This window comes from Thermochaetoides thermophila (genome assembly GCF_000221225.1).
Source record: "Thermochaetoides thermophila DSM 1495 unplaced genomic scaffold scf7180000011821, whole genome shotgun sequence".
NCBI classification, from domain to species: domain Eukaryota; kingdom Fungi; phylum Ascomycota; class Sordariomycetes; order Sordariales; family Chaetomiaceae; genus Thermochaetoides; species Thermochaetoides thermophila.
Window position 1 is genome coordinate 1,607,421 of NW_006383037.1, and position 18,651 is coordinate 1,626,071.

The 18,651-nt window shown below is 54.6% G+C and overlaps 5 protein-coding genes and 1 non-coding gene across 6 annotated transcripts; 2 read left to right on the forward strand and 4 right to left on the reverse strand.

The window, feature by feature from the left end:
- Nucleotides 1–951: 951 nt before the first annotated feature.
- CTHT_0063600 (uncharacterized protein) lies at nucleotides 952–3,082 on the reverse strand (the record flags this gene model as incomplete). The annotated part of the gene is made up of 2 exons (XM_006696604.1): nucleotides 952–2,921; nucleotides 2,995–3,082. 2 exons carry the CDS (start codon nucleotides 3,080–3,082, stop codon nucleotides 952–954), a joined length of 2,058 nt encoding a protein of 685 aa, XP_006696667.1.
- Nucleotides 3,083–5,043: 1,961 nt separating this feature from the next.
- On the forward strand, nucleotides 5,044–6,443 carry CTHT_0063610 (DNA-binding protein hexbp-like protein; the record flags this gene model as incomplete). The annotated part of the gene is made up of 7 exons (XM_006696605.1): nucleotides 5,044–5,080; nucleotides 5,661–5,680; nucleotides 5,784–5,818; nucleotides 5,872–5,882; nucleotides 5,947–6,071; nucleotides 6,120–6,246; nucleotides 6,301–6,443. 7 exons carry the CDS (start codon nucleotides 5,044–5,046, stop codon nucleotides 6,441–6,443), a joined length of 498 nt encoding a protein of 165 aa, XP_006696668.1.
- Nucleotides 6,444–7,579: 1,136 nt separating this feature from the next.
- On the reverse strand, nucleotides 7,580–7,717 carry CTHT_0063620. The gene is made up of 2 exons: nucleotides 7,680–7,717; nucleotides 7,580–7,617 (listed from the first exon to the last, which is right to left on the reverse strand). It is a non-coding gene; the product is annotated as a tRNA-Arg (tRNA).
- A 479-nt stretch (nucleotides 7,718–8,196) lies between these two features.
- Nucleotides 8,197–12,701, reverse strand: CTHT_0063630 (uncharacterized protein; the record flags this gene model as incomplete). Its single annotated transcript, XM_006696606.1, has 4 exons — nucleotides 8,197–9,197; nucleotides 9,254–10,074; nucleotides 10,166–12,441; nucleotides 12,678–12,701. 4 exons carry the CDS (start codon nucleotides 12,699–12,701, stop codon nucleotides 8,197–8,199), a joined length of 4,122 nt encoding a protein of 1,373 aa, XP_006696669.1.
- A 3,158-nt stretch (nucleotides 12,702–15,859) lies between these two features.
- On the reverse strand, nucleotides 15,860–16,996 carry CTHT_0063640 (60S ribosomal protein uL18; the record flags this gene model as incomplete). Its single annotated transcript, XM_006696607.1, has 3 exons — nucleotides 15,860–16,733; nucleotides 16,808–16,845; nucleotides 16,994–16,996. 3 exons carry the CDS (start codon nucleotides 16,994–16,996, stop codon nucleotides 15,860–15,862), a joined length of 915 nt encoding a protein of 304 aa, XP_006696670.1.
- Nucleotides 16,997–17,418: 422 nt separating this feature from the next.
- CTHT_0063650 (uncharacterized protein) lies at nucleotides 17,419–18,360 on the forward strand (the record flags this gene model as incomplete). The annotated part of the gene is made up of 2 exons (XM_006696608.1): nucleotides 17,419–17,472; nucleotides 17,536–18,360. 2 exons carry the CDS (start codon nucleotides 17,419–17,421, stop codon nucleotides 18,358–18,360), a joined length of 879 nt encoding a protein of 292 aa, XP_006696671.1.
- Nucleotides 18,361–18,651: the final 291 nt, after the last annotated feature.

Consider the following 18,651-nt stretch of genomic DNA (forward strand, 5'->3'; position numbering starts at 1 on the left):
GAGGGGTTGGGGTAAAAGAGTGTGAAGACGCTGTGCGAAGTAGGCTCGGATACCGTTCGGAACGCCGCTGAATGGTTTGCTGCGGCTGCGGTGCACTGCTGCGAGCTGGGGCGAGCTGCGATGAGTGCAGACCGAGAACTTGGGGGTTGTGGTGGATGCAGTGATTGCAGAGTTGCAAAGAGATGCTCTGATGCGAACAACTTGACCGTGTGATGTTGTCAGCCCGTCTATTCTTTCCTTCTTTCTTTCTTCTCGTTCTTTTTCCTCTCTCTTCTTCTTTCTTTCTCCTCCTATCTCTCTTTCTTCTCTGCAGAGCCGGGTGCGGGCCTCTGCGTCAGCGATGGTGTTTGAGTCTGTCGGTTGAGTCGAGCTAGGGCGGGCTCGACGTCGTTGGCAACGCGCAAGAGGCACGCCAAGAAAAAGGCGATGTTGGTCTGGTGGGCTTCCCTGGGGTTTCCGCCGCTGGCAAAATTTAAAGTGGCCTCCCCTTGCCCGCCGAGCGCGCCCAGCGCCCAAACACTGACGCACAGACGCACGGACCTCCTGAGGCCTGGGAACCTGAATGTTTTCCTCCCACCGAGCCCAACATCCGAGCAACAGGGCATCAGTCCTGCCTTATGAAAGCTACCCGCTGCCATCCGGTTTTGCCCTTATCTGCAGTTCGGATGAATCCTGCTACGCAACTCATACACAAAAGGGATCATCTCATTGAATCACTGAAGCAATGGACCAAGAGATAAGGTTGATACAGTAAAACTGTTGATTGCTCATGTTAACCAGATGCATGACGTCGCAAATTTCATGGATCGATGACAGCCTCTATTGAACCCTTTCACCTCCATGCAAAGACTGGAGACCAAGAAATCCTCTAAGCCAGATTCCACATCCACAAAGTTATTTTTCATACGCTCCAGCCATATACAATGCCTCTAAGAGTACCTAAGAAGCCTATCAACTGGGCTCCTCATCCCTAAACAGCCATCTCCCCCTCCTCAATGCCTCCCTATACCTCTCCTCAACCGCCCGTCTCTCCTCCTTCTCCGCTTCTTCCTTATACTTTGCAATCTCCTGGGTACTAGGAAAATCCGGGTTCCAATATCCCGGCGGCGACGGCCTACGGGCAAACCGGTGCCTATGTCGTCCGAACTTATCCGCCAACTCCCTCGTCTTAGCCTGAAGCCACAGCTCCTGGCGCTCCTCGCGCGACATCCCCTTCAGCCGGTGTGCTTCTTCGCGCCCCAGAAAGTTCTCCATCATCTTGATGTCCTGCATGCGTGTGAGGACTACAGGGCCGGCCTTCTGCAACTCAGACTCGGCTATCTTGCGGAAATTCCGTCCGCAGCAGTTCGGGTCGGTACAGCCTGACAACTGGGCTCTCTCGTCCTTGTTACGGACGACTTCGTTGAAAGCGTAGCGGTAGCCGTCGTTGAGTGCTGGGTTGACTTTGAAGTCTTCTAGCCGCAGCTCGGATAGGGGGCGATCCCGCAATCGTGTGGTGCGAGCGGGCTGGTTCTGACGCCTAGGGGGTAGCATGCTGGGTGTGGTGTTCGTTGCCGGAGTCTCCAAGAGTGTCTGGAGTCGGCTACGGGTAGGAGTGTCGTTGGTTGGTCCTTTCCTAGTTCGCCCGGGGGGAGCAACCTCGTCCATACCATCTTCGGCCACATCTGCGACTCCAGAGTCCAACCCCCATTCAGACCTGATTAACTGCCGTCTGTCGTCTGGAGTCCTGAACATCATGCTTCCGAACACTCCAGGCGTGACGGCTGACGGGCCAGGTCTAGGCTGAGGGCCAACAGGCGCCCAGGACTGAGCCTCAGTACTTTTAGTCTGCCGACCAGTCCCGGTAGTCCTATTCACCGGTGACGAGGGATCTTCTCGAAGCTGAAACCGCTGCAGTTTCCTGGGCGTTGGGACACTATCATAGTCTTCATCGAGGTCGATGCTTTCATGTGGTCGGAACGTGGGAATCTCGGCCGTGACGACCACATCTGAACTGGATTCTGTCTTAATCCGCCGGTGAGGTGTGTTGCCATCTGTGCTCTCGCGCCTGCGCTTCCGCACACATCTCTCCGAGACGACGACAGGGATGTCAGAGGAGGGTTCTTTCTCAATGAAGACTTCCTGTTCTGGTTCAGCAGGTTCATTGGCAGGCAGGGTTGGTAGCTGAGGCTGTTCGTCGGAGTCGTCCTCCGTTTCGTCGGCCTCATCCTCTTTGCTGGCTTCTGCTAGAGCAGCCATTGACACAGGCGGCACAACTCCCAGAGCTATTGAGGGTTCAGCCTGGTCCCCGCGCTGATCGGCATTGGCTTGGGGCTCCGCTGAGGAAGATGTAGCTCGCGAGACACTAGCTTCTCGATCAGACGAGGGCCTGCCATCAGAGGCCTCATTTGGCGTGAGCTTTCGTCCTCCTGGAGCAGGAGACTGCTTAACTATCTCTTCGTAGCGGGACAGCTTCTTTTCGAGCCTGGCAAGCTTCCCCTCAAGGGACACGGCATATTTTTCCCAGTTGTCCCGTCCTTCCCGGTACTTGCGGGCCATGTTCCTGATTTCCTTCAATCGTTTGTCCAGCGCAAAGTATGCTTTTTTGAGCTTTTCGTGTTGCTCTGGCAGAGTCTCGGCATTTTCCTGGTCTATGGGCTTGCCAGGAGTAGCATTGAGGGGCGAAGGTCTGCTGTTGGTGGATAGCTCTGCTAGAGCAGGTCTCGGGATTGGCGATGAGGTGCCCAGCGAAGGTGTGCTGGAGGACGATGTGGTAGCAGGTCTGGCGTTGTGCTGGTCCTGCTTCTTCCGGAGCTCCTCGAGCTCACGGATCAAGGTCCGATTCTGCTTCTCCAGCTCTTCAGTCCTTGCAGCTGCAGCCTTGAGCTTCTCTATCTCCTGGAGTAGACTTGCATTGCACTCTTCGACATGCCTTTGGAGCGCTGTATCCATTGGCATTAGTCCATGATCTCTGGCTGCGTACTCCCCGCGGGTATCCGAGCCGCGTCTACTTACCAGCAGCGAATTCTCCCTCAAGCGAGTCATAAGCCTCTTCCAGAGCGGCAAAGAGCTTTGGCCGCCCCCGTCTTGTCCAAAAGTCCATGACCTCTCATGCAAAGGGAGGAAGTGAGTCATAGGTACATCGACAGATGAGAAAGCAAGGGGATGTCTCGCGCGGCCACTTGTCGCGTCGCGTCAAGTCAACAAGGCCTTGCCAAGACCAAGTGGGACGCGCCAAATCACGTGCGGAAACGGCTGCCTGCCTTACCCCACTCCACCCCACATCTCCACATGCTGATACCCCTGCCGGGCACGCCGTTATGTGTTCCGCACCAGTCGGAATTTGCCCGTTGCATCCCAACTCATGTCGACGTCTGCGACGTTGCATTTAGCTGGGACCAAAGGCTTCTTTTTGTGTGTCCACAAGCTCAATTGCCAAACTTGACATACAAGCCAAGTCTTACCTTATCTCTTGGTGGCAATTCAACCCCTAAGATACGTCTTTTGCGCGGTAAATCAACATCAAAAAACAACTCCTTTCCCCAAACATTGAATAGTACCAGAGTAGTCTATATGAATCTCGATCATCCTCCTTGACGCTCGGTCAGGGGCTATGGTAACCCCTTAGATATGACATTGGAGAGAACATCGCCGCCAACGTGAAGCCTGTGGTATCAGTCGACAATACTCGTCTGACAAAAGTCCCATTGTTCCCTGGCCCAGACTCGCTGCGCAGAGTATCATACGAGCTAAGAGCCTGGAGACCAGAGGATTCACAGGGCTTCCGTCGCCGATGTTCCGTTAAGTTGATTATATCCGTTTTCCATCCACGTGGACAACCAGTCAAAATATCGCTTATCTGTGCAAACATGCTTCCAGCAATCTTCCAGAAGCCGTCCAAAAGCGGCCGTGCGAATGCGGCCACGGCCACCACGGCCAACATGGCCAACACGATTGGCAAATCGGGAGAGAGAAGCAGATTTGGTTCGGCTCGGCCGGCCGGCCGAACTCCATACCTGTCTTGAACCTCACAGCACCGGTGAGATGGGCGAATCGGGACGAATCGGCCTTGTCTCGCCTCTATAAACATTGAGCTGCATCGGTAGGGGCAATTTTCAAGTCCCATCATATCCCTCGTTGGGCTAACACCTGATCAGCCGTGTCGGGCTGCAGCAGAAACTTTGCCTCTCGACACCGGCTAGCAGCCCCTGGCGAGGAGGATGCATTCCTCGTCCGAGTCCGGCATGTCTGGGTCAGGACTCAGATGTACGTAGCATTACATCGCGATACACCGCAGAGAACGTAGCCAGCACGTCTGCCAGAGTCACAGAGCAAAACTGTAGCGACGGTATCCAGCCGACATGACTGCGTCCATGCGAGCGGCCGGGAGCGCCAGAAATGGATTCATTGGAATGGCCCTGTCCCTGTGATCAACTGACGTTCAGAAACGGCACCTGCCAAAAAGCTGCCAAAGCCCTACGAGCAGGGGCGCTAGCGCGTGGAGGGGCAAAGTTTCAGAGGGCAGGGGTTGGCCACATTTGCCTTTTCAGAAAATTTCAACCACAGGCAGTCCACACGACCACCACAGATCCATAACTCATATCCATCCGTCCTTCTGCCATCTGCCGTCTTTCTCCTGCTACCACTCAAACTCTCTACTCTGCAACACCGAACAGTGCTTAGGTCCTGTCGCCTTGCGAGGTAAGTTGATTTTTTGACCCTCTCTGTCTGCTATGTTTGTTCAACCCAGCAAACGTTCTGTTTGTGTTGCACGCCTTCACTCCCGTCAACTCTTTTACCGTCGGCACTCTGTGGTCAGTCGCGCAAAACTTACCCCACATAAATGCAAAATCCATCCCCCCGCTGGCGAAAAGCCCACCATCCAGCCCATCCAATCCTAATAAAATCCAATTTCGTGGGAATTTCCACTTCATCCAGCCTTTGGGGAAACCTTCTTCTGCTTGCCGCTCCAGGTACTGACCAAATAACCATCACCAGAATTACCGCAAACCAAGAACAACGCCAAACTTAAAAAACAAAACCACCACCAACCACATTTTCACCATGGATTTCGCTGCTTCCGGCCAGGCCTGCTTCACTTGTGAGTCTGCCGTCGCCAGTTTTTCCGCTCTGGCTTCTGTTTGCCCCGCGCCTGCGATGGCATTGTCTCTGTCCACGTCCCCTCGGCGGGCCTTCTGCCCGTGATGGTTGCCCTGCTTCCATCTGGAGAAAAAAAAGGCATCGCCACAGTCCCTCTGCAAAACCTCTTGCTTTTCTACACATACATACACCTACACCTACATACATACACACACATACACACACACACACACACACACACACATTCCCACTCGCACAGGTGTTGGCCACACCCGCGCTCGCATTGCACACAAGCGCAGAACACAAGCACAAGAAATGGTCAACCTTGGGCTTCGCGAATACCGGGTGTACCGCTCGCAACTCTTCTTTACCGAGAGATGACTCCCAAGGCCTTACGAGAACCTGCCGTCCCTGGCGCCTAACTGTTTAACCCAGATCTGGGGAGCTGACGAGGAACCTGATGTTCGGTCGAAACAGCCCGGTCCTCGTTCGCGCCGGGGATGGCGATCTTGCACCATCATATCACACTGCTACGCCTGTTCTGCTTGATTTGGGGGTGAGAGTCTGACAGAGATATATAGGCGGCCAAACTACTCACAAGGTATGCCAACCGGTGGCGAGAGCAGCAAGAGAGATGATTGGAGAAGAGACGATGGGATACGGCGAGGTATTGTCCCTTTACGATACTAACAATACGATCCCAGGCTCGCGACTGCCCCAACAAGGCTGCGGCCAAGTGGTATGTTCGTCCCCTTGCAAAGGCTGGTTGAAGTTTCGCTAACATTTTCATAGCTATAACTGCGGTGCCGAGGGCCACATGAGTGAGTACATCGCTATTCGATTGCCTGAGAGGTGCTAACTTTCCAGGCCGTGACTGCCCGGAGGGTCCTAAGGACACCAAGACGTGCTATCGCTGCGGCCAGCCCGGCCACATCTCCCGTGACTGCCCCACCACTGGTGGCAGCGGCCAGTCCGGCGCTGAGTGCTACAAGGTGCGTACCTCCAAAATGATGGTCAGGAGTCCCCGCTAACTCCCACAGTGCGGTGAGATCGGCCACATTGCCCGCAACTGCAACAAGGGCGCCCCTTATGGCGGCTTCAACGGCGGCTATGGCGGCTATGGCCAAAAGACTTGCTACTCTTGCGGCGGCATTGGCCACCTTTCTCGTGAGTTCTGCTCCCTAAGTCTCGATTTGACTTGGCACCCTCTAACGTTGTCAGGCGACTGCGTGAACGGCAACAAGTGCTACAACTGCGGTGTCTCGGGCCACCTGTCGCGTGAGTGCCCCAAGGAGTCTGGTGGCGAGAAGATCTGTTACAAGTGCCAGCAGCCTGGCCACGTTCAGTCTCAGTGCCCCAACTAGGCGACCGACGTGCGGTTGCTGGAAGGACCGGGGTTGCGGTGAAGGATTGATGGCGAGAGAAGACGAGGGCTGTCTCCTGGGCAGCCGCTGAGAGGTTAACGGGATGACAAGGGGCTTACTTCGCGGAGTGAGCACTCGGAGGCCATCTGGATACCCTTCGAGCTGGTACGTTGTTCAAGAGTCAACGTGTCACGCTCGATTTCGTTTCTCTCGCAGTTCTCGGCTTAAGCCTCTGGGTTTTCTTTCCACCACGGGATCTTCTTTTTTTTTCGTTGTGTTTTTTTCTTTTCTGCTTTTTTAAACACGAAACAAAGGAGAAAGAGGAATGGTTCACAAAAATGGGCACTACTCATCTCCGAAGAGGAAAGAAGGCATCATGATGAACCACCACATGGACACACTCTACTACTTACACCAAAAGTTGACCATCTTGGCGTCGGGACGGCATGGGTTACTACCTAAAATGGAATACCAAGGGTCGGTCTCTCACTCTTTGATCTCTTTGCTTGTGACTGTGTGATCGGAAAGTAGAGCTTGGTGTTGCATGTTCAGCTGGTTCGTGGCAAGAGTAAATGTGCCAGTTAAAGCCCGAGACATGGTCATAATGACGATGCGAGCTGGCCATCTGGAATCGAAGCCAGCAGAGAACGGCGGCATCTATCATGATGGCTGTTAGTCTTGTTGGAGGTTGTCCTGAAATAGGCTTGTTTTTGTGAAGCATTGGATTACAAGGCCCCTTGGCTTAACGCACAAGTGTAGGCAGCTTTAAAGCAGAGCCCATGGCCGTCTGGTGATCAGACAATCCAAAATCAAACAGCCTTTAGCCGAGAGCATGAAAACATAAATAAACATCAGAAAATTTTAGTTGCCCAGGAAGAGACAAATTTGGGAGCATTGGGTCGAGTGGAAGTCGATACGCAGTCGAAGCACCAAAATTTTTTGACTTGCTCATTCAATTTCCCACCACCTTCCTTTGCCTACCCAGAACGAAAAAAGAAAGAGGAAAAAAAAAGAAAAAAAACGTCCTTCAACAAATTCGAAAATACAACCATCAAATGTCAGATATGACCAAAAATATTTACAAGATATCTTGCCTACATACTTGCTCAAACATTGAGTCGAATTTACAAAAAAAACGATCCACCCAGGGGTCGAACCTGGAACCTCCTGATAGCAGGTTAACTCATCCTCCGGAAGAACCGGGACTGCCCCAGGATTCTCGAGAGAGAGGAGAGGAACCGTAGTCAGACGCTCTGCCATTGAGCCAGCGGACCTTGCTGTAGTGCTTGTTGTGACGGTCGTTACTCCGTCCGGGACATGATATAGGTGGATGGGGACATCGATGAAGAATAGGTAAGGATAAAGGGAAGAGAATGGGATGGCTCCCATGCGGTATATTAATATGCTTGTAATAGGTATACATGTCATAACGCCACCCGTGCGTATAAAAAAAAAAAAAACTTAGACACTAAACACTGAATGTTGGGTAGTTGGTAAAAGTGTGATTGGTATCGAGTTATTCCCGTCGCATCGCATCGAATCTCATGCTTTGCATCTGCGCTGTTGTTCTGCGTCCCTCGTTCCTCCCTGCTTGCTGCTAATGCTCAACCTAACAAAATCCTTCACTGACAAAACCAAACACCCTCCCAATCTAAGTTTTACATGCTTTGGCAGGTACTCATACACTCCCGAATTGAACAGAACTGAACTGAAGCCCACACGAAAATTCCTGTCCTCATTCATTCCCTCACTCTCAATCCTCAACAGCACTCTCATCAACAGCCCCCATCTCCTCGCCTTTATCCCCCACCCGTATATTAACCCTCGCCATCCTAAGACTCTCAACCCACCTCTCCCACTCCCCTTCTTCACTCTTCTCCGCTGCCTGCCTCAATTGTTCGCGAATCTCCCTCCTGCGCAGCTTGAACACCACACTTATCCCCTTCTCGGCAGCCTCCTTCTTGAGTGTTTCATCCCCCAACTCGTCCAGCAGCTCATGCAAGAGCCTAGCGTGCCTCGGGTCAGCGTTGATAAGGTCGATAGAAGATTCCAGAGAGGAAGCCGTATCCGTTGGGTTAGGAGCAGGAGAGTGGGGAATCTGGGGTCTCGACCCCCGTGTCGTAGTCATCGGTGAGGTCGGGGACGTTGGTGAGGGCGGCAACGGTGGTAAGTCCGTCACAATCGAATCCAAAACCGGCACAGTCCTCGGGCTAGGCGGATCATCCTCATTCTTCCTGATCTGATGATAGCCTCCGTTCACAGGTTGAGCATCTTCCTCGCCCTGAAGGGGCTGGTCAATCTGCGGTTCGCCGGCCTCGTTGACTGCAACAAAGCTTGCGCGGAAGGTGTGACCTGCGCGGAGGACGCGGGCTTCCTCGTTGGCTAGCGCCTTGGAGGAGAGGGAGAGGAGGGAGTTGGAGCGAGAGAGAGGGGGGGATATTATGAGCTCTGTGCCCTCGTCTGCGTCCTGCCCGTCGTCGGAGGCGTAGCCGCCTGAGGTCGGGTCTGCAGCTGCTGTAGTAGCGCCGTCGGGGCCGGTAAGGGCACTGTCGGAGTTGGAAGTTGAGTTCGAGTCGACCTTGGTAAGCTCCTCTGTTAAAGGCGCCTGTTGTGCATCAGGGGCAGAGAGATCCGCCCCGGGATAAGTGCTGGTTGTAGGGGTAGGCGGGGCATCGGGCAGCCGGGTGTCGGGGAATTCTGTCTCGAAGCGCTTGATGACGTTGGCGAGTGTCTGGTCGAGGAACATGAGGCGATCTGTGACTTGTTAGCCAAAAATCCCCGTTCACAAAGGACACTTCCAGGCGACCTACGATAAGCATGCGTATCCGTCCCTGCAGCCCTTGCCTTGTTAATGGCAGGCTGCAGCCTCAACCGAATCTTCCTCGCACTCAACAACAAATGCTTCGACGTCTCCTTGGCCTTAGCCCCAGAGCTACCCCCCTGGGCAGCCCCATTGGCCTGCACCATCTCACCCGCGCTCTCACCCTCCTTCAAACCATCCTCCCCATCACCTCGATTCTTCAAGCAACACGCCAGCGCCTTTACCACTCCCGTGCCACCAATCACATAATCATCATCCGGCGCGGCATCCACGTCCGGATCCATGCCACTCGACAAGTTGACGTCGTGTCCGACGAGCCGTTGTAGCACATCCGGGTACTCGGGCTCAACAGGTTTGGACATAGGCTTGATCTCACCCTCCTGGCTCTGCCCCTGACCCTGACCCTGCTCCTCGGCCACAGTCTGAGCCTGAAGTTGCTGCGGCTGCGCCCCCGGCGTTGCCGCCGCAGCAAGCTCCATGTTCCGTAGGCAATATGCAACGACTTGCTTGGCTAGGGCCTTGACCAGATCAGTGCTCTTCTCCGACGGGTCCTCGATGTCAACAGCCACGAGACTAGTCGATACCCTAGCAGCAGCGAGGAGGGACGCAAACAGCGCGCACGCTTCCTCCTTGGCTTCCTCAGTGGTAGCATTAGTCGCAAGTTCAGCAAGCTGCGGATTGCCTAACAGAGAGATATGTGCCAAACCAGGGATCTCGGGCAAAATCTCGGATAGGGCGATGGCCTGCTCGGGGGACATGGAGCAGTCTGCGAGGTGGATGCGTTTGAGGGTCGGGAATTTGGGGAGGTATCTGTTGAGAGAGTCAGTCAGAGGAGAAACCGTGATGTGTGTGTAGACAGACAAACAAACAAACAAACAAACAAACAAAAAAAAAGGCTTACCTGCGAAGGACGCCAACCGCACTGGGGTCAGACCGGAAGAGGTCCTGGTTGTGGGAGAGATCCAAGAAGCGGAAGTGCTTGAGGCGAGCCAGCGCCGGGAGGAGTTTGCAGAGAGAAGAGGGCGTGAGGTTGCAGTCGGCCAGGCTGAGAGCCCAGAGGGGACAGTCCATGGGCTCGGGCTTGGTCTCCTTGCTGGAGGATATACTCCCCTCTTTCGTGCCCTCCTTACCCTCTATACTCTCCCTCTGGGCATTCTCACGCTCTGCTGGCATACTCTCTTCTCCCTCTTTACCGCTTTCCTCTTGCTGGGAAGCAGCCGGATCGGTGCTAGGGGGCTCCTCACCCATAGCAGCGGCCTCACCCACGGCGGCCTCTAGGATGTCAACCAGTCCTTCCCCAGAGAGATCATTTCCTCCCAAATCTAACCCTTCGCACACGCCAGACTTAATAAACCTCGCTACATGCCTCAACCCCTCCGCATCAATCCCATTATTCGCCAAATTCAACCTCCTCACACCACACTTCACAACCCCATCAATCACCAACCCCAACTGCTCCGCCGATAACCCCGTGTTCCCCAGCCCCAGCAAACTGAGCGTCGCCCCTCCAAGCCTCTCCCCCAAACTCTTCGACAACAATTGCGCGACACTCTGCTGCCCCTCAGGGACAATCGCAGTCTGCTTAGGAAACGGTACACCTTCCAAATCCAGCATCCTCAGCGTGCGACACAAATACACAAACAAACACAAATGCTTCCACCCTTCCGGTCCAAACTTATTATTCCTCAGCACCAACCTCTCCACGACACCCCCCTGCTCCGTGCCAGGAAGCAACTCTCCTTCCCCATTGACGGTACTCCCCCTCCTCTTACGAGCCAACCGACCCCCGACAGGCGGCCTCGTCTTCTTGGCTGCTAACAACCCCGCCAAAATGACGCGCAATCCCTCGTCGGTGAGTCCACACCCGTCGAGGATTAGCTCCCGGATCGGGACGACAGCGAGGTAGTCGCCCAACGTGATGAGGTCCGTCAACTGTAGCCAGTACCCCGTCAAATCCAGCTTCTCGACCATGCCCGGATACTCTGTCGACGCGTTGGCCGGATCGCCGAGCTGTTCCGTGATCTTCTTAAGAATGGGCGTCTCCCGGAGCTGGCAGCAGCGGCGGTATATCCGGACGGGGTTAGTCGTGGGCGTGGGTTGGGTCCTACCCGGAGTGCCGGAGCAGTTATTAGGAGCAGCCTGGGCGGTTGGGGTGGTTCCGGAAGAAGAAGAATCGCTGTCGTAGTGGAGCTCCATGGGGATGGTGCCGTTTGCTTCTGCCTGGAGGCGGCGCTTCTCTTTCCTAGCTTTGCGCTCTTCTTCGCTTTTTTTCTTCTTCTCTTTTTTCTTGGCTTCAGCAGCCGTCAGGGTCTTGACGGGCTGTTGTTGTCCCTGAGCGCCATTGGCAGCGCTCTGCTCCCCCTGAGAGGAACCGGCACCCGCGCCCGCAGCACCGGCTCCCTCAGCCTTCTTCCCATCCTTCTTCTTTGCCCCCGCTTTCCCCTTCTCATCGTCCACATACCGCGGCATAGGCGCAATCTCCACGTCCACGCAGAACGCTACCCTCCTCAACTTGGCTTGATCCAGCCCGCTGATCGCGCAGCGCTCGCGGTGCTTGTCGACATTCAGAACCCTTCTCTCTACCAGGCCATGGTTATGCGCCTTGCCAAGCGACAAGTTCGCGCTCGACGAGGAAGAGGATAACCGTCTAAACACCTGCAGCAGCCCACCGGTCGGTCCTGTCCTTGGGGGGGCGGGAATGTAAGGTCCATCGCCATCATGCTTAGCAGCATGTTGCAGGACCGCATTCCTGGCAGGCGTAATCTTCGGGACGACGAACTCGGCAGGCTTAGCAGCAGCAGTGCTAGTTTGGGGTGGGCTTTGGGATGTTGCTGCGGGTGTTGCGGCCGCAGGAGGGGCTTGGTTATGACTGCTACTACTGCTGGAGGAGAATTTAGAGGAGATGTTGGCGAACCAGGAATTGCGGCGTTGAGGAGGCGAGGGGACGGGTTTCCTGTCGTCGGAGGAACTACCGCCTAGGAGAGTACGGGCAGAGTTGGAGCGTCGGAGGAGGGGAATTGGTAGAGCATGGGTTTCTTTGCCCTCTTTTCCATCTTTGCTGTCCTTCTCGGGGGCATTGCTCGCGGGGCTCGGGGTTGTCGAGGTCGGTGCTGGAGCATTGTTGGTACTACTGCTCGGGGTAGCGTTTCCGTTGCTACTGCTGCTGTTTGGGTTCGGCTGTGCCGTCTGCGTCAGGGGATGTGACTCGCGGTTCGAGGTCGAGTTCGAGTTCGATAAGGTCTCTTTCGTCACGGAGCTTCGTCGTGAGTTACTCCTCGAGAATATTTTTTCTAACAGACGCCAAGCACATCAGTCTCCTGGAAAACAAACATTCCCCCCCCCCCTTCTCTCCCCATTGCTGAGACAAGGCGGCAATGCGAACCTTTCGAGCTCCCATGCGTCATCCAGCTCACATCTAAACTCGCGATGTGCTCCATCTTTGCGGCGATAAGCACACTTTCACTCTGTAATAAACCGTCGTGGCAGACGGCGCCACCACATACGACAATGTGCGATGCGATGTCGGATTAAAAAAAGGGCCCTGTTTCCCTTGAACCAACCAACAAAACAACACAGGACAAAACAAAGAGTCACGAATGCGGGTCGGATTGAAGAATTATGCTGCGTAGGCAACAACTCAATCAAGCCAAATGCCAAAAAGGAGAGGAAGTTGGCCTCGTGACTTTCGTTTGTTGAGCGTTCGTTCGTTTCGTTCGTTCGTTCGTTCGTTCGGTCGGTCGGCACTGGTCGCAGTCGCAGTCACAAGCAAGCGGGGCACCACCTACTCGTGACAACGACCGGGGGGCGACCCAAGTAATAAGACTGGGCCAGGCCCGGGGTGCGGTCAGCAGTTCGTAGCGGAAGTAAAGTTATATGCTTGTTGAGATCGGCGTTTCCCGGCTGTGGTCGGTTGCTGATAAGCAACGTCGTGAGAATTAGAAGAAAATCGCGTCGTTATATTCTCGACGGTCTCGACGGTCTCGACGTCGACGGAATGTCGTAGATAGCGTATGCAGTGGTGCGCCTGGGTTCGTTATTTGTCGGCGGGGCTTGGCTTGTCCAATGTCCGTCGCCTTGGTTCGCTGCTAATTGAGCGAGGGCTTGCTTGGTGGTGGCTTGCCTGCCTGCTTGCTCCTTGCTTCGCGTGCAGACAGGGAGATGCTGGATATGCCAGATGACGCTTGTCTTGCACTCGTCGATTCTGTCTCGGTGCTCCGTTCGTACGCTCGTTCCTTCGTAAACTCGTCACAGCGCTATCGAGATCGCCATGGCTCGTCGTCGATCTTCAAGCAGCAGGATGGTAGATAAACTCGGTATGCTGAAAAGAAAAAAGAAAAAAAAAAGAGAAAAGACACAAAGTCAGCTCAGGGGAGTCCGTCCTTGAGATGATAGTGTTACTTTTGCGTATTGTATCTTTCGCCCAGCCCGGGTAAGGCCCCAAGAAATTGGGAGCCCCGATGGAAATCCCGACCGACGTTATCAAAATCAAGCTTCCATCCAGTGGGCAGCCATTTCATCAACCAGATACACACTTCAATCCAATCCAATCAGCGCGTCCTGACAGGACAGGACAGGAAGGCCAAGAATCAATGCTTGAAACCTAAGCCCAACTCAGCCCCTCTTCAGTGTCCGTTTGCTGGGCTCGCTTCGCACACCCGCGGCTGGCGCTGGCACTGCGCAGGTGCGTCCGTTTTTCTTGGGATGGAATTGGATTGGAAACGGGAGAATTTGCTTGTTTCTTGGGACTGGCTGAACAAGACAGGACAAAGGTCGATCGTAGGACGGGCTGGAAAGGGTACGCTACCTTTCGTAAGATGCTGATGCTGTACGTAATCCGCAGCGTAATGCTGTACAAGTACGAACGGGAGGGGCGCTGCGGCTGATGCTGTCCCAAGTGACTGACGACTGACGATCAAGAGAGAGAGAGAGAGAGAGAGAGAGAGAGAGAGAGAGCGTTTCCTTTCTTCAACAACAACAAGAATGGACTTAATCCAGGAACACCTCAGCCAACGTCAGCCCGCTGCAGTGCAGCGCCGGTGGACTGCTTCAAAGAAAAAGGAAAAACCGACGAACCTAAAAGCAACCTACAAGTACACTAACGTCTATCGGTCGATCGCTCGGGTCGGGCGAAACATCGCTCGCTCGCTCGAAAGTAGCGCGCCGCCGCGAGCGAACGAAAGCGTAAGTAATCCGTACCTATCTTATCCACATCCACCAAACCCACTCTATCATAGCGTATGTAGCCCGGTTGGCCAAGGGGTAACCAGCCAAGACGCTACCTTAGATATCCATCATGCCCGCCAGCTTAGTTGCCCGCCTTCCCCCCCCCTCCCCCCCAAACCCGACTTGACCAACTCCATCCCACTCTGCCACTGCCCACGGCCTGCCAGCCAGCGTCCCATTTGCCACTAGGACCATCCACCACAGCAGCATCCCACTTCTGGGTTCCGTCCATACCAGACCAGGGTCGCGGGCGTTGGGGCACTGGGTCAGCTTGCCGGGTCGGCTGTCGCCTGCCGCCCATCGGTAAAAAATAACGGCTGGGTTACAAGGGCGCCTTCGGATATGTATTTTACCGATGGGCCCTTATCTACCTGCCCTAGGTCCTTACGTGCCTTACATAATGTCCCTCGCCATCCCATCAGAGACACGCTCACTTCACCTGTTGTAGCCCGAACACCGTCAACGACTCTGCTGATCTAAGACAGGCACAGGCACAGGCACAGGCACAGGCACACAGTTTTGATAGGGCAAAAATTGAATGCTACACTTACACAGCATTGGACCGCAGGAAACTTGGAGCCCTGTCTCAAGCACAGCAGCAACACTAAACACAAGTTAGCTCAGGCCCAGCTGAATCACTGGAGTGTCCCTTGCCCCATTCCCGATCGTGGATGGATGGATGGACCCCCCCCTCCCTGACGTGGACCTGCAGGGGCAAGCGGTGGACAACAGGCCCCATCCCCATCCCGGCCGCTCCGTATCCTTTGATGAGCATGAAATTGCCGGAGTTGACGATCAAGTCGATCCATCCATCCATCGGCCATCCTCCAGTCCTGGTCTGTGGGCTTGTTACAGTTACACATCCACCAACTCGAAGCAACATCGAACACAAAAGAATATCATACTCGATCAGTTAAGAACAATGCGCATATGCAGTGCTTGGTGTCCCATGTATTCCCATTCATCGCCTAGTGTACCAATGCCTAGTGTACCAACGCCAAACGCCCGCAGTCCGCATGACCTCATCATCACCGGCACCGCCTGCCCCTGGCGGCCTGGACAGCCGATATTGTCCCATCTCATTGGGCCCAGCGAGGGGAAGCGCCGTCATCCGTCACACAAGGCACGGAAGGCCACAGCAATAGCAATCCATCTCGTGCACGATGATGAAAAACTTTTTTATGCTTGCTCGGAATCTGTAATTGGCATTGAGCATTTTTTTGTGAACCCCGGTCATTCCACCATAAATGTCCCGCCCATATTCTGGTCATCAACCCGATAAGAGAACGAGAACGAGAACAAGCAGCCATGACCATCATAAGCCCAGATGCCAGTCCAATCCCTAGTACACCACCACTCCAACATCCACCATTTACTCGTCCTGCTCGGCGAGGAGCTGCTTGATCTTCGCCTCGACACGGGCCTTGCGCTCCTCGCGGGACAGCTTGGCCTTCTTGTACTTGAGAGACTCGGCCTTCCACTCCTCCTTGCTCTTCTTGGGAGCGTCGCTGACGTACTTGCGGAAGGGGTCAGCGCGGATCTGCTTGTGGGCCTCGGCGTAGAGCTCCTCGAGGGAATCGGCCTCAACATCGTCCTCAATGTACTTGACAAACTGGCTCTTGTAGCGCTCCTCATCGTCGTCGGCGAGAGTCTCCATGTACTCAGCGACGTGGCCGCCATAGATGTACTTCTTGAGAACCTCGGTATCGAGCTCCTCAGTCTCGATATCGTAGCCGGGGAAGCGGTTCTCGGAGTGGGGGATGAAGATGCCACCGTCGGAAGCGCCCTTCATGACGCCGAAGACGCGGGCACCGGTCGAGGTGCGGGCAAGACCAACGTCCAGGATGGCCTTGAAGGGGCGGCGCTCGCCGTCCTCAGTCTCGGCAGCCTCGGTGAGGGTGTACTCGCCGTTGGGCTCCTCAACACCAGTGAAGGTCTTATCCAGACCCAGCTTGGCGAGGACACGGCGGGCCAGCAGGAGACCAGTGGCATAGGCAGCAGCCCAGTTGGTCAAACCGTGGTTGATGCCATAGGCGCGCAGCTCGTGAGAGTAAGCGGCGGCGAAGATCTTGTCACCGTTGATCTCCGAGGTCACCATCTGAGTGATGATGTCCCGGTTGGTGAAACGGACGACCAGGCGGTACTTGGGCGCATTGTACTTGTTCTTGGCCTGGGTGATCAGGCGCTTGCGGGCATAGTAGTCGGTCTTGCCCTGCCTCCTGCGCTTGAACTTGGTCTGGAAGCGGCTGAGAGGAGTCAGCGAGTCGCAAAAGAAAAAGGAAAAAAAAAAAAATAATTAGACTTTAAGAAGGCTGCTTACCTGTAGTACGCGCTGTTCTTCACAAGCTTGTGGAAGGCCTGATCGCGAATCCCCGAGTCAGCAATTTGCGCTTCAGATCATCCCCTCCGAAGCATCTTGCTTTGACTCTCCCAATGCTCAGAAATTCCAATTCCCATTCGCGATGCCGCAATGGCTACGCGATGACCTGCGGTGGTATTAACTCACCATTTTGACTGCTTGTCGTGGGCGGACTGGTCCTGCTGGTCGACGGGTTGCAAGAATCGAAGATAGAAATTGGCGGCTCGAAATATTTCGTGGGCCAAATTTCACCCCACAACCCTAACGCGAACCAGGGTGGGCGACGAGGGGCAGCACTCGGGTTGGGGACGACCCCTATAGTTTATCGATAAGACTAGGGAACCTCTCGGATACTTATCGATAAGTAGCTGATGGCAGCTGAGCCGAGCCGAGGTTCTCGACGCCGACTTACACGCCGGGGGACGATAGCCGGTGAAGATGTCTTCTTGTCTTGCGCTTGTCTCCCCTCAACCTTTGCTTGCTATTACAGCCAGGAGTTACGGAGTAATTACTTAAATAGAGGAGTTCCAAGAGAAACAACAGGAAAAGAAAGAAACCGAATCATCGCAGCCATGGCCCCTCGAAAAACGCCAAAGGTCCTCCTCTTTGACATCGGCGGCGTCTGCGTACGATCCCCCCACCCATAAAGCCACGTTCAGTTCCCAGTTCCGGGACCTAACTGCTATCAGGTCATTTCCCCCTTCCAAGAAATCCTCAACACCGAGCTCTCCCTCAACATCCCTCCCGGCTGGGTAAACTACTCCATCTCTCGGACCGCCCCTAATGGGTGGTGGCACCGCCTCGAACGCGGGGAAGTGCCGCTCGACAAGACCTGGTACGCCGGTTTTTCCTCCGACCTTCACGACCCCTCCCGCTGGGAAACCTTTTACAATACCGTCGCGCGCAAGCGGGACCCCTCTCTCCCCGCCAGAGTCCCGCCTCTCCCCAAAATCGATGCCGAGCGCATGTTCCTCGACATGATGCGCTCTGCGCGCGCACCCGACCCCTGGATGTTCCCTGCCCTTCAAGCGCTGCGCAAGTCAGGGAAATTCATCATCGCGGCGCTGAGCAACACAGTGATCTTTCCCCCCGGGCACGAGCTGGCTGCGTTGAGCGACGATCCGAAGAAGGATCCGCTGAGGAGTTTGTTTGACGTGTTTATTTCGTCGGCGCACGTCGGTCTGAGGAAGCCGGATCCGAGGATCTACCAGCTGGCGCTGAAGAAGGTAGATGAGTTTGCGAGGGCGAATGCAAAGACGGAGAGGGGCCGGGCTGCGAGGGAGGAGGGGATTAATTGGGAGGAGGGTGTGCGGGCGGATGAGATTGTGTTTTTGGATGATATTGGGGAGAATCTGAAGGCCGCGAAGAATGCTGGGTTTGGGACGATCAAGGTCCCGCTTGGGAGGGCATATGAGGCGGTTGATGAGCTCGAGAAGATTACGGGCTTGAAGTTGGCTGGTGATCATCCGAAAGTCCCGTTGAAGGCGGATTATAAGGGGAAAGCCAGGCTTTGAAGGAACCAGATTATTGATGGACGGCAGGACTGAACCCTTTCCGTCGTCATTAGAGGAATGGCTCATCTTTTTTTTTTTTTTTTTTTTTTTGGTTTTGATTCAATGAGGCTTCCAAGACAAAGACAAAGTCATAGGTAATAAATACCCCCCCGAGCTTCAGTATTACTCCATTGAGAACCCGAGTTCATCTATTAAGCTTTGGGTATCTGGTCCCCTCCTTTGATATCCCTCACACCAGTCATGAACCTGATCATCAAAAGTCAAAGTTCCATGAGGCATTCTTTCTGCGAG